The sequence below is a fragment of the Dermochelys coriacea genome, chromosome 9, assembly GCF_009764565.3.
Source record: "Dermochelys coriacea isolate rDerCor1 chromosome 9, rDerCor1.pri.v4, whole genome shotgun sequence".
NCBI lineage: Eukaryota > Metazoa > Chordata > Testudines > Dermochelyidae > Dermochelys > Dermochelys coriacea.
The window spans coordinates 47,950,865-47,964,701 of NC_050076.1; the positions used below are offsets into that span (position 1 = coordinate 47,950,865).

At 39.5% G+C, this 13,837-nt stretch overlaps 1 protein-coding gene across 8 annotated transcripts in view; it reads right to left on the bottom strand.

The window, feature by feature from the left end:
* Nucleotides 1-13,837, bottom strand: part of UGGT1 (UDP-glucose glycoprotein glucosyltransferase 1) — a 104,592-nt gene that overhangs the window by 55,339 nt on the left and 35,416 nt on the right. For all 8 annotated transcript variants that reach the window (XR_006274352.1, XM_043492587.1, XM_043492585.1 and 5 more), the window contains exons 10-16: nucleotides 13,358-13,457; nucleotides 12,245-12,305; nucleotides 8,524-8,615; nucleotides 7,320-7,470; nucleotides 4,365-4,484; nucleotides 3,417-3,502; nucleotides 2,834-2,969 (exon numbers count right to left, since the gene is read on the bottom strand). Coding sequence is in view for 7 of the 8 variants with exons in the window: in XM_043492587.1 (XP_043348522.1) it covers nucleotides 2,834-2,969; nucleotides 3,417-3,502; nucleotides 4,365-4,484; nucleotides 7,320-7,470; nucleotides 8,524-8,615; nucleotides 12,245-12,305; nucleotides 13,358-13,457 (746 nt within the window). In the remaining variant the exon portion in view is untranslated. The remainder of the gene's footprint in view (nucleotides 1-2,833; nucleotides 2,970-3,416; nucleotides 3,503-4,364; nucleotides 4,485-7,319; nucleotides 7,471-8,523; nucleotides 8,616-12,244; nucleotides 12,306-13,357; nucleotides 13,458-13,837) is intronic.

A 13,837-nucleotide genomic window follows, 5' to 3' on the forward strand; every position in this document is an offset into this window, starting at 1 on the left:
CATGAGCTAATTCAGTTCAAACTAAATGGAAGGATTAACAAAAATAAATCTGCAACTAGGGTTTTTGATTTCAAAAGGGCTGACTTTCAAAAATTAAGGAAATTAGTTAGAGAAGTGGATTGGACTGAAGAACTTATGGATCTAAAGGTAGAGGAGGCCTGGGATTACTTTAAATCAAAGCTGCAGAAGCTATCGGAAGCCTGTATCCCAAGAAAGGGGAAAAAATTCATAGGCAGGAGTTGTAGACCAAGCTGGATGAGCAAGCATCTTAGAGAGGTGATTAAAAAGAAGCAGAAAGCATACAGGGAGTGAAAGATGGGAGGGATCAGCAAGGAAAGCTACCTAATTGAGGTCGGAACATGTAGGGATAAAGTGAGACAGGCTAAAAGTCGAGTACAGTTGGACCTTGCAAAAGGAATTAAAACCAATAGTAAAAGGTTCTATAGCCATATAAATAAGAAGAAAACTAAGAAAGAAGAAGTGGGGTCGCTTAACACTGAGGATGGAGTGGAGGTTAAAGATAATCTAGGCATGGCCCAATATCTAAACAAATACTTTGCCTCAGTCTTTAATAAGGCTAAAGAGGATCTTCGGGATAATGGTAGCATGACAAATGGGAATGAGGATATGGAGGCAGATATTACCGTATCTGAGGTAAAAGCGAAACTCAAACAGCTTAATGGGACTAAATCGGGGGGCCCAGATAACCTTCATCCAAGAATATTAAAGGAATTGGCACCTGAAATTGCAAGCCCATTAGCAAGAATTTTTAATGAATCTGTAAACTCAGGAGTTGTACCGAATGATTGGAGAATTGCTAATATAGTTCCTATTTTTAAGAAAGGAAAAAAAAGTGATCCAGGTAACTACAGGCCAGTTAGTTTGACATCTGTAGTATGCAAGGTCCTGGAAAAAATTTTGAAGGGGAAATTAGTTAAGGACATTGAAGTTAATGGTAAATGGGACAAAATACAACATGGTTTTACAAAAGGTAGATCGTGCCAAACCAACCTAATCTCCTTTTTTGAAAAGGTAACAGATTTTTTAGATAAAGGAAATGCAGTGGATCTAATTTAACTAGATTTCAGTAAGGCATTTGATACCATGCCACATGGGGAATTATTAGTTAAATTGGAGAAGATGGGGATCAATATGAACATCAAAAGGTGGATAAGGAATTGGTTAAAGGGGAGACTGCAACGGGTCCTACTGAAAGGCGAATTGTCAGGCTGGAGGGAGGTTACCAGTGGAGTTCCTCAGGGATCGTTTTGGGATCGATCTTATTTAATCTTTTTATTACTGACCTTGGCTCAAAAAGTGGGAGTGTGCTAATAAAGTTTGCAGATGATACAAAGCTGGGAGGTATTGCCAATTCGGAGAAGGATCGGGATATTATACAGGAGGATCTGGATGACCTTGTAAACTGGAGTAATAGTAATAGGATGAAATTTAATAGTGAGAAGTGTAACGTTATGCATTTAGGGATTAACAACAAGAATTTTAGTTATAAATTGGGGACAAATCAATTAGAAGTAACGGAAGAGGAGAAGGACCTTGGAGTATTGGTTGATCATAGGATGACTCTGAGCTGCCAATGTGATATGGCTGTGAAAAAAGCTAATGCGGTTTTGGGATGCATCAGGAGCGGCATTTCCAGTAAGGATAAGGAGGTTTTAGTACCATTATACAAGGCACTGGTGAGACCTCACCTGGAATACTGTGTGCAGTTCTGGTCTCCCATGTTTAAAAAGGATGAATTCAAACTGGAGCAGGTACAGAGAAGGGCTACTAGGATGATCCGAGGAATGGAAAACTGGTCTTATGAGAGGAGACTCAAGGAGCTTGGCTTGTTTAGCCTAACTAAAAGAAGGTTGAGGGGAGATATGATTGCTCTCTATAAATATATCCGAGGGATAAATACAGGAGAGGGAGAAGAATTATTTAAGCTCAGCACCAATGTGGACACAAGAACAAATGGGTATAAACTGGCCACCAGGAAGTTTAGACTTGAAATCAGACCAAGGTTTTTAACCAATCAGAGGAGTGAAGTTTTGGAATAGCCTTCCAAGGGAAGCAGTGGGGGCAAAAGATCTATCTGGTTTTAAGATTCTACTCGATAAGTTTATGGAGGAGATGGTATGATGGGATAATGGGATTTTGGTAAGTAATTTATCTTTAAATATTCAGGGTAAATAGGCCAAATCCCCTGAGATGGGATATTAGATGGATGGGATCTGAGTTACCCAGGAAAGAATTTTCTGTAGTATCTGGCTGGTGAATCTTGCCCATATGCTCAGGGTTTAGCTGATTGCCATATTTGGGGTCGGGAAGGAATTTTCCTCCAGGGCAGATTGGAGAGGCCCTGGAGGTTTTTCGCCTTCCTCTGTAGCATGGGGCATGGTTGACTTGAGGGAGGCTTCTCTGCTCCTTGAAGTTTTGAACCATGATTTAAGGACTTCAATAGCTCAGACATGGGTGAGGTTTTTCATAGGAGTGGGTGGGTGAGATTCTGTGGCCTGCGCTGTGCAGGAGGTCGGACTAGATAATCAGTATGGTCCCTTCTGACCTTAGTATCTATGAATCTAAACTAGGGAATGGGAGGTAGGGTGACAGAAAACTTTCACAGTGCTGTCAATTCTATTTGATCCTTGTTTTCATTATCAAAAATTTGACCAACAAAATTTTGAGAGAAAAAGCATTTGAAGTGCACTTCATCAGATAGAGATTCAGAGTTGCAGAAATAACACAGATTTCTCTTATTATCTATTATCCCATGAACACAGACAGTCTCTCTCATACATCAGATATTAAACATGTATTTATGAACACTTACAGATATAACAGTCTGGAAGGCATAATTATTATCCACTTCTTGCGCAACATAATTAAATGCTCTAAGAAGGGCAACCCCAGCATCTTGTAGCCCATCAACGTCTTCTAAGTCATTAACCACAAAGACCAGACCAATCCTGTAAAGAAACCAAGCCCAAAGAACATGAGCCTGTAATGCAAATAAAATCTTAGTAAAGATTTTATTTGCATAACAAATAATGCAGAATAGCCAATGATTATAAAGATCTTAAGCAAGGGTTCTTGCTAGGTATGTTAATAAGCAGACGTGAATAACTCTGGTTCAGGGACTCTACAGAACATTCCCCAGGGTTCACCCACTCAAATCCCTTCACGTCTTCAAGGCTTTGAGTCAATCATGTTTTGATCATTTTGCCCTCCTTTTTCCTACTGTTTCTTGCTTTCTCCGTTTTCTTTTGTTTTGTTGGAGGGATTGGTTTTCCTGAGTCACTTTTAACTGTTGAAAGTTTGTACAACATCCCAGGTGGCTAATGGTGAACACTTTGTAATAATCATGAAAGCCACAAAAGCTAAACTAATGCCCTCCCATAAAAATGTAGTATTACCTCAGCGGGATGTGGTTGCTGAAGAACATCTCTGCCACATTAAGCAATTCTGCTGTACTCTCATGGGAAGGATCCACTATAAGAACCTTTGGGTAATTACAAAATAAAAAAGTATTTACATGAGTTTGTTACATTAAAAGGCCAAAACAGTGGTTCATGGTTAAGAGGACAGGTTTATTCATGTTTCACTGCAGAGTATTATTATTGACATTTTACCCACTGTGGCACAAACAGACTAAGTGATTTCATAGAATATCAGGGTTGGAAGGGATCTCAGGAGGTCATCTAGTCCAACCCCATGCTCAAAGCCGGGCCAATCCCCAATTTTTTTTCCCCCCAGATCCCTAAATGGCCCCCTCAAGGATTGAATTCACAACCCTGGGTTTAGCAGGCCAATGCTCAAACCACTGAGCTATCCCTCTCCATTTCCCTAGGGTCTCAAATGAAGTTTATGATAGAGCAGGGAACTGAACATGATTTTCCTCAGTGTCAGCTCAGTGTCATCCTGCAAGGTGTTCCAGGTGAGTTTAACCTTTTACATGTGGCAAAGTGATATTCCAATGATAAGTTCAAGAAACCTCATTAGCTCATCCTCAAATATTAGAAGATCATGAAACTGGCATGCACACAACTTCATACTCAACCCATCAATAGAAAAGCATTGACTGTTACAATAATTAATAGATTTTCAGATCAGAAGGGATCACTATGATCTTCTAGTCTAACCTCATGCATAATTTACACACAGGAAATTCACCCAGTGATTCTTGCATCTAACCCATAATTTTTGGTTGAGTTTGAGCTTTTCTCTTAGAAAAGCACCCAGCCTCAGTTTAAAATGTTCAAGTGATGGAGAATTTACCACACTTGTACGAAAGTAGTTCCAATGCTTAAATTTCCCTCACTATTAAAAATGTGTACCTGATTTATAATCAGGTTATTACTTACAAAGTTGTGGAAGTTTTTTCTGATTTGTCTGATTACTCCAGGAAATGTGGGGCGCAGCAGTTCCTGCACACTGGAAGGCCAAGAATGGTACCTGCTGTCAATTTCAAGGTTGTTGATCCACTAAGAAAAATAAATAATTGCTCAGTAAACTAATATAACCTGCAATTAGTTAAAGTGAGACATTTGAAATAACGTACAACAAACATTGCATTTAAGCATTCTAGTTTAATAAAATCCGATTAGGCCTGAAAAACACCAATTGAATTCGATCTGCTAGAAGCAACTTTATGAATCTGTTTTCCCCACTGTTGCTATGTCTTCTACCATGCACAATTTCAAATTTTCACTCCTCTCAGCATTTCCATTTTTTCCCTATACAATGCTGCAAGGCCTCATCCAAAAGACATGACAATCGGAGGAACACAAATGTGAAAGAAAAAGCAATAAAGGTCCAGCCTGAGGGAAAGTAACAGCAGAGAAGTATTTGATGTTTTTGATCTTTTAAAACAAAAGTTATCTATAATTAATATTGCTCCATAGTGCTGCACAAAGCTGTGAATAGTATATTAATGATTTCTGATTCTAGAGACTACCTAACAAAAGGCCAGGAAGTCTTTACATGATGGTGTAGAACTCATTTCTCAGGAATTAAAATGAGGCTGTATCAACCCTGTGATTTTTGGACAATCCATTTTTCATCACATCACTTTGTGATGCACAATCTGTCTTTTTGCTAGTTTTTGTAGTTTGGGTTAGTCTCCCATTTAAGTTCCTGCAACAAAAATCTTACTAAATATACAGTGCCTCTAATATTTCCCTTCATTTTTTTCTTATGCCTCTGTACAGTAACAGGAGCACCATCTCAGGAGTTATACAGCATTTCTTAGCTGGCCAGTCTCCCTCCACCAAATATATATTTTCTTAGACAATCCAGTAACGTGAAGAAGCTAAGCACAGTACTCTCAAAGGAATTCCAAACATTTTTTGTTTCCAGGAAGTTTGCTCTTTTATTGCTGAACATGTTCAAGATGTTACAGATCATGGAGTAATTACATGCAGTTTAGAACACTTAATTTATTCAGGGGCTTGAAAGGGTTATAGATCTTTACAGCAGTAAACTGAAATTTATGTTAAATCACAATGAATCCAACCAGCAATGATGCTATCTACCCTGAAGGAGAGGGAAGCTGTCTAAAAACATTCTCATCTAAATTTCTTACAACCTGAGGTAACCCTCAGAAATGAAATAAAATATTATCAGACAGTTGTCAACAGGAAGAAGAGCCAGGCTCACTATTTCATCATCTCATTTCTGCCCAAGAGTATTTTTTAAACAATGCAGAGAGCCTGCTTTAGGCTAATCCACATATTCAGCAAAAAAAATTAAAATTACATATTTATACAGGGACAACCCTGAGGTACAGGTCAGGAAACCCCAAAGTACTGAGCTAGAAGGTAAGAGTTAAGGGTAGGGATAAGAGGCTTTGCTCCTCCATGACCCTTCTGTTCTTTGTCACTGTGGATTTTAACTTGGTGAGCAAGAGAAGTACCATCTCACGGTCATGCTTCTCAAATACTGTCTTTAAAGATACTGAAGTTCATCCGTTGAAGAGGGTAGGATATTTCCCAGGCAATGCCTTACTGCTAAATGATGAACTAGCACTGGGCTAAGCCCTCAAGGGTTAACACATTGTTGTTAATGTAGCCTCACACTCTACAAGGCTGCACAAATGGAGGGAGGGGAGACAGCATGGCAGACAGAGACACACACCGTGTGTGTGTGTGTGTGTGTGTGTGTGTGTGTGTGTGTGTGTGTGTGTGTGTGTGTGTGTGTTGCGCATTGCCCCTTTAAGAATGCTGACCCTACTTGAAGTACATTGCCTTTTTAAGTAGATCTGCAAGTTGAGACAGCAGCCGCTGCCAGCAAACTCCCCATGTCCTGAGTTTTGTCATGTTGTCGTCCATTCCCCCCCGCTCTATGGAGATGGGGTAAGTGGGGGGCAGGAGCAGGGAGACACCCTGACATTAGCCTCCTCTTTCTGCCTCCGCGCCCCCGCCCCCCCCCCCCCCCGCACAGCAAGCAGGAGGCTCCCGGGAGCAGCTCCAAGGCAGAGGGCAGGAGCAGTACATGGCAGTGAGGGGAGGGACAGCTGAACTGCCAGCAACTGATAGCCTGCTGGGTGGCTACCGCACAGGGAACTTAGGGGAGCTGATGGGGGGCTGCTGGTCCACCCTGATTCCAGGCCCCCACCAGCTCCCCCCAATGGGCTGCTCTTCCTGCAAGCAGTGGACAAAGCAGGCAGCTGCCAAACAACATTATAAAGGAGCATTGCGAAACTTTAAATGAGCATGTTCCCTAATTGATCAGCAATGTAACAATGAAACAACATTAACCGGGACGACTTTAAGTGAGGAATTACTGTATCTTATTCAAACCGTTTTTCCAAATACACCCCTCTCATTTAAGGGCCTCCATAAACTCACCCACACCTAGTCTCTGCTATTACTTCCTCTCTAATCTCAATCTCCTTCCTCTCTTTATTGTTCCCTTAATCTCATTTTCCACTCTCCCCACTACATATTTTCCTTCATTTTGGGCTCTACAAGTTAAAGAACCACATACCACTTGTCTGCCCACATTCTCTCTTCCTTTAAACCCAATCCTTGAACACATGAATCCTTCCCGTATTAACTTTCTTACCAACTATACTTTCTCACCTATCTCCACTCCATTATGAGGCAGCACCTGCTGCATATCTACAGTCTGTATCCCAAAGAGTTCTTTGCAGTGCAGACTCTTATTCTGCATTCTATGAAGTTCTAGCTGTTAATATAAATAAGACACATGGCACTTGTATGATATGCTGAAAAGGTCTATTTAAGTGCAACTAAAAGCCCCAGGCTCAAGTTAGATTTTTGCTGGACAGCTTGGCTCTTATAAGAAAATGTACTCACTGAAATAGCAGGGCTTCTGATATCCACAGCATAGTCTGAATCTGATGGCTGGATGTTTAGCTTTAGAACATTATGCAAAGAAAGGCCCTCAATTCCTAAACTGTGAAGTCCCTCCATAACACGAGCTTCATTGCGCAACACATCAAACAAGCTAGAAGGAATACAAATCATTCAATATCACACACATATTAAGATACAACTACTGATTTGCTCTAGCCTAAACATTACCAGACTATATTAAGGTGCAAACATTCTAAGAGTCTACAAATATTTACATTATACACAGTCTCATTTTCTATGTTCAGCATCTCAGTAATTTCAAATTGCCTCAAGAGGATTTTCTCCCAGAAAAATTATTTAAATTCAGTGTTAAATAGCACTAGGAACACACACAAACCCAATGTGTCAGTTTTCAGATGGACATTTTTTCAGGGGTTTAAAACCTTTAAGAACTAATATTTTGCTCTTCTCTGAAAATGAGAGCGTGTGTGTGTGTTGTGTGTGTGTGACAGATGCCTGATTGACAGCACTGTAGCTCAAAATTGTTTCACAGAACAGGCTAAAGCAATGGGCAGCAGCAAGGAAGGGTTGCCTTTGCATTGGTTAAGATAAATTTTGTCCCCGTAGCTTAACCTTTCTGCTGAAACTACCAACAAGGATGTCAATTGTAATGTGGATTTTAGGAAATGAACTATGACCATAATTGACTAACAACCAGCCGTCAGAAAGGAATACTTTGTGACCACTGACTTGCACCAGCTTTAAAATACTAGCTAATGGCTAACAAAAGAAATAATAAATTAACTAGAAAACTCGTGACTAGGTCTCAACTAGCTAAAAAAAGGAATTGTGCTCAGAGAATAATTTGTCTTTTGCTCAACCCCTTGTGTCAAGCATGCAACATACATAGGATTCAGCTAGAAATCTTGGAAAAATCTTGGAAAACTTCAGCATATTCTCAGCAGGGTGCACCAGTGATGCCACAACTTTAATTCCATATTTCACTTATTGAGGGGATAAGTATGACTTCTTATTTTTTAAAATACACGAATAAAAGTAATTTACATTTAGTCTTTCACTTTGCTGAATTTACAAAAAATACACACTTCTCCATAAACAAGCTTAATATCTATATACACATGCAGTAACACTTTCAAGATTTAAGACAGAACAGTTTTTTTGACGAAAATATACAAGTTCATACCTAAATATGTCCTGTGTGTCTAGATCAATGTGCAGTCCATTGATGAACAAGGCAGAATCACCAGATTGTAATCCTAATGTTCCTTTGAAGTACTAAAGGAAAGTGTAACACGGTCATTAGATAAACGCTACAAACTAAGTAAAAATCAATGTTAAATGTAAAAAAACTTCCGTAACATTTATTCTGTAGTGTTTCAAATCTATTAATGTCCCTGCATTTATATATTAACTCCACTAAATGCACCATATTAGTTCTCGACAGCAGCCTTTGGGTGACTTTGCATACAGCACACATGGTTTAAGTTAAAACAATCAACTACATATAGCTTGGAGGAGAAATAGTTATTGGAGGACATGGCAGCCACCTACAAGTATTTGACAGGTGGGAATGTGTTACGTAAAGGGGTAAACAACACTTCCTCATTCACTTCATCATGTCCCCACTTAGTTGTCTCTTCTAAAATGAAAGATGTTAATCTCTCCTTATATGGAAGCTGTTCCATACCCCTAATCATTTTTGTTGCCCTTCTCTGCCCTTTTTTCAATTCTAATAGATTTTTTTTTTTGAGATGGGGCAACCACAACTGCATGTAGTATTCAAGGTGTGGGCGTACCAGGGATTTATATAGTAGCATTATGATATTTTCTGTCTTTTTATCTATCCCTTTCCTAACTGATTCCTAACATTGTTTGCTTTTTTTGACTGGTGTTACACATTGAGCTGATGTTTTCAGAGAGTTATCCACAATAACACCAAGATCTTTCTTGAGTGGTAACAGCTAGTTTAGACCCCATCATTTTGTAAATATAGTTGGGATTATGTATTCCGATGTGCATTACTTTGCATTTATCAACACTGAATTTCATCTGCCATTGTTGCCGCCCAGTCACTCAGTTTTGTGAGATCCCTTTATAACGCTTTGCAGCCAGCTGTGGACTTTACTATCTTGAGTAAAAAGAAAAGGAGTACTTGTGGCACCTTAGAGACCAACAAATTTATTTGATCCTAAGCATTCGATGAAGTGAGCTGTAGCTCACGAAAGCTTATGCTCTAATAAATTTGTTAGTCTCTAAGGTGCCACAAGTACTCCTTTTCTTTTTGCGAATACAGACTAAACACAGCTGCTACTCTGAAACCTATCTTGAGTAAGTTTGTATCATCTGCAAACTTTGCCACCTCCTTTTCCAGATCATTTATGAATATGTTGAAAAACACTGGTCCCAGTACAAATCCTTGGGAAACCCTGCTATTTACCTCTTTCCACTGTGAAAACTGACCATTTATTCCTATCCTTTGTTTCTATTTTTTTTAGTCAGTTACTGATCTATGAGAGGACTTTCCCTTTTATCCCAGGACTGCTTACTTTGCTTAAAAGCCTTTGGTGAGGAACCTTGTGAAAGGCCTTCTGAAAGTTCACGTACACTATCCACTGGTTCATACTTGTCCACATGCTAGCTGACCCCTTAAAAAATTCTAATGGATTGGTGAGGCATGATTTCCCTTTACAAAAGCTGTGTTGTCTCTTCCCCAACATATCACATTCATCTACGTATCTGATAATTCTGTTCTTTACTAAAAAGTTTCCACTAATTTGCCTGGTACAGAAGTTCGGCTTACCAGCCTGTAATTGTCATAATCACCTCTGGAGACTTTTTTAAAATTGGCATCTCATTAGCAATCCTCCAGTCATCTGGTACAAAGGCTGATTTAAGTGATGTTACATACCATAATGGAAATCTGCAGGCGGCTTAAATAAGCTTCCGGCAGTACAGAGCAGCCAGGAGTGGCTCAAAGAAGCTGAAATTTACTGAGTATATGGGTCTATAAATCTGAGCAGTTGCTGCTCATATTTTAATGCTAGAAATAGCCATGTACAAACCTGTATTCTTCCTATAAACATGGAGCTAGCGTGAAGTTCAGATTTTACACAGAAAGATACTATTGCTTTGTTTTCATTCGATTACTGTTTCAAACTTGTATTTTCTACTCTGTTATCTGAGCAGTCATAATGGGTACATTTTCAGTGTATTGTAAGACTCCTGCCACTGTTAATTGGAGTGGTTTGCCTAATTCCCAATGCACTACATCAGAGCCACTTAACTATTATTTTCTTACATCAAACACTGGCACATTGGAGCCTATTTAGAAGTACAGATGACAAAACACATACACAAGACCATATATTTGATAAATGGCTATTAAACAACTGGCAAAGGAACAAAAACTGCAAACTTCTTCTATTCACTCAAAATAATTATATCAATAATCAAGCAATCATTTACTGCACTGTGTCCCACAATCTGCTTCTCCACTCAGTAACAAAAAGTGGAAGTCACGAGTTTCACAGGCATAGAAATGCTGTGTAAAAGAAGAGTCGGGCCCTATGTTTAAAGTGCAGTTTTGCTGATAATTTTTTTTAATATATACATATTAAAGTGCTTCTGCATAAATGAGATCAGGAAGTATTTCCCTATCCAGAAATGATGTTCCTAATGGCCAGTTCAACCTGGGGATTTGACAATTAGGCAGAGTTCTTGCTGCCTTTTATATCATTTCCCGACAAAGCTCTGTTAAAGGCTCCCTATTTTCTACTCTCCAAACCCTATCTTTCCTAAAGGCCACACTTCCCCAATACCACAAACATCTTTTGAATATAATCCAGAAATATGCCTAAGCAATTTTGTGTCTAAACTTCTGAGGGCTTGTCTCCAACTGTTCTTTACATCTTGGGAGAAACCCAGATGGTTACAAAAACATACAAAGCCATAAACTCAGCCTCAACTTCCATTCAAATGAGGCCAGTTTCCTTAAAAAAATAAAAATAAAATCTAACAATTAACCAGGATGACTTGTTGGTGACGGGCACTGACAAGGGGATACAGGGCTTTCCCCCACTGTCACTTTGGTCAAATCCAATTCAGGTCAATGGTGACAGAAAGCAGTATATGTGTTCCAGCGTCTACATGAGTTAATTAGTTAATTGTTTCAGTCCAGTCCCTAGTGGACAAACAGTCACCTCAAAAGTCACCACCAAATTTGACACTTGTTGGCAGTCTTAGTAGAGAAGTTAAGGACTGAACTGGCATAGAGACCAAGTCATCACTACCCCCGTGGATGTAATCTCTACTTTATAGAATAACATTGAGACACTTCACCGGGGAAGTGTAGGAAAGTTTGAGCTGCTGCTTGGGCTATATCCAGGAATGAATAGAGCATTTCTTTCTCCAGAGCTGTCAATTCAGCATCTCCATCAAATTTAAATTAATTTTTATAAAGACAAATGAGTATGGTTAGAAGTTCAGATTATTGTATTCTTAAATCACACACTTAATATCCTTCATGTACGTGAGGACTAAATGACAAGCAGACACTCTTGACCACTGGGAACACCTGTTATGGATCTGTGAACAAGAGCCTGATACCATCATTCCACAATGACATCCCACATTCTCGCTCTCTCTTTATTTTAAGGCATCCTGGCCAATATTTTCCTACGTGGGTGAGCAAAGTTAGGCTCCTTCATTCATATTTGAAATGCCAGACACTTTTGTTCTGTACCCTCATATAGATTTAGGAGCCTATGTACTCAAGTGCAAAAAATGTTGGTGTCTACTTTGCAGCCCCCCCCAAAAAAAGTGTTGACATTTTTTAAAAGTTATTTTCAGAGCTTAAAGCTATGTGAAGTGTACAAATTTACTGAATAATTTTCTGTAAGCATTACCTTTTGATTCTCTTCAATTTCTGTTCTGAGTTCCGAGGAAACAACTGTTTTCGTTATTGCTCTAAGGAAACAAAACATCAGATGTGATGGACGCTGCCAGTCCTCTTTCCCACATCCCCCTACATCTGCTGTCTTGTGACCCCACCTTGCATTCTTTGTCTGAAATATATCTGTAAGCTCCTCAGGGCAGGAATATGGTATTATCTGAAACAGGAAGCACTTAACACATATTTGGGCACCATTAAAATAGTAAGAGGATAGGCCAAGTAATGGCTTTCAAAACTTACTCTTCCGTACAATGCTATCCTGACACCCCTACCCCAGGCAGCAACTACCACTTAAAAGACTAAACTTCAACTCTGGAATGTACCAAGCCTTAAATTCAACACAAGAAATCATAGTAAAGTAAGTGCTACCACCATTTCTCTACTCCAGATTTTAAATTTTAATTGGTGAATAGGGACCTTCTCTAGTATAAACCATTTGTTCACAAGAAGAGCTTGTAAGGGGCAATTGAGGACTATTTTAGTGTAACAACTTTAAGCTTCATAGTGTGGTAATTAAGAGTAGAACACTGCACACCTGATCCTTCCCAGAACCATATTTTAAGCATTCTAAACCACTAGACATCCAATTTCAGTGCTTTCAACCATAGGTGCTGGAACGGGGAGGGGGGTTGGAGGGTGATGCAGCACCCCCTGGCTTGAAATAGTTTCCATCACACAAAGGGTTTACAGTTTGATTCAATGGCTCTCAGCACCCCCACTATAAAAACTGTTCCAGCTCCCCTGCTTTCAGCAAAACAGCAATGATTTCATCAACAGACTCCAAGAACCTGTGAAATCATGCAGGTAACAGTGTTAGCATTCCAGTGGTCAACTCCAGCTTCCACTGAAAGACAACTTCGTACACTTATCTAACCTCATGCTAAAGATCTTTACTAGGGAGATGCTCTCACATGCAAGACTTGTACTTCTTTACTTTCAGCTATATGATATTCAAGAAACATTTAACAAGCCTACTTCTGCTTTTAATCATACTGAAGAGAGAAGAAAATATGGTTAGGAAAGTTTATTAAATGGGAACACTCCCTGATGTTCTGCACTGAATTACCCGGCTTTTGTAGGAAAGTTCTGACTGAGGTCTCTCATGACCGTCAAAGCATCCACAGTGGGAGCAGCCAGGATCCGAGCAGCAGTTTGAAAACTTAGATCTAAAAGTGAGAACAGTTAAGTCAAGGATTGTAAACTAAACATAGCAATGCATTTAGTGTAAAACCAACCTAATTCATACAATTGCCATTTTCACATCACACAAAGGCTTGGGACACAAACAAACATTTCAGAGGATGATCTGTTGCATGTGGAAATCCTGAAAGCTTAATTTTCTGTCTGTCCCTATTAGGTGCGCACTTTAGTCTTCTTTCTGATATATAGCCTTTAGTAGCCAAACTTGTGTAAATGGCTTCCTGAAACTGAAACCCCCTATGGTCTCTGCAGACAGAGCAAAGAATTCTAGTTCACCACAGAAATGAGGAGCCTTGGCTGACTCTGGCTGAATAAATCTACTTTGGGGTGGGGTCTCGACGCTTAC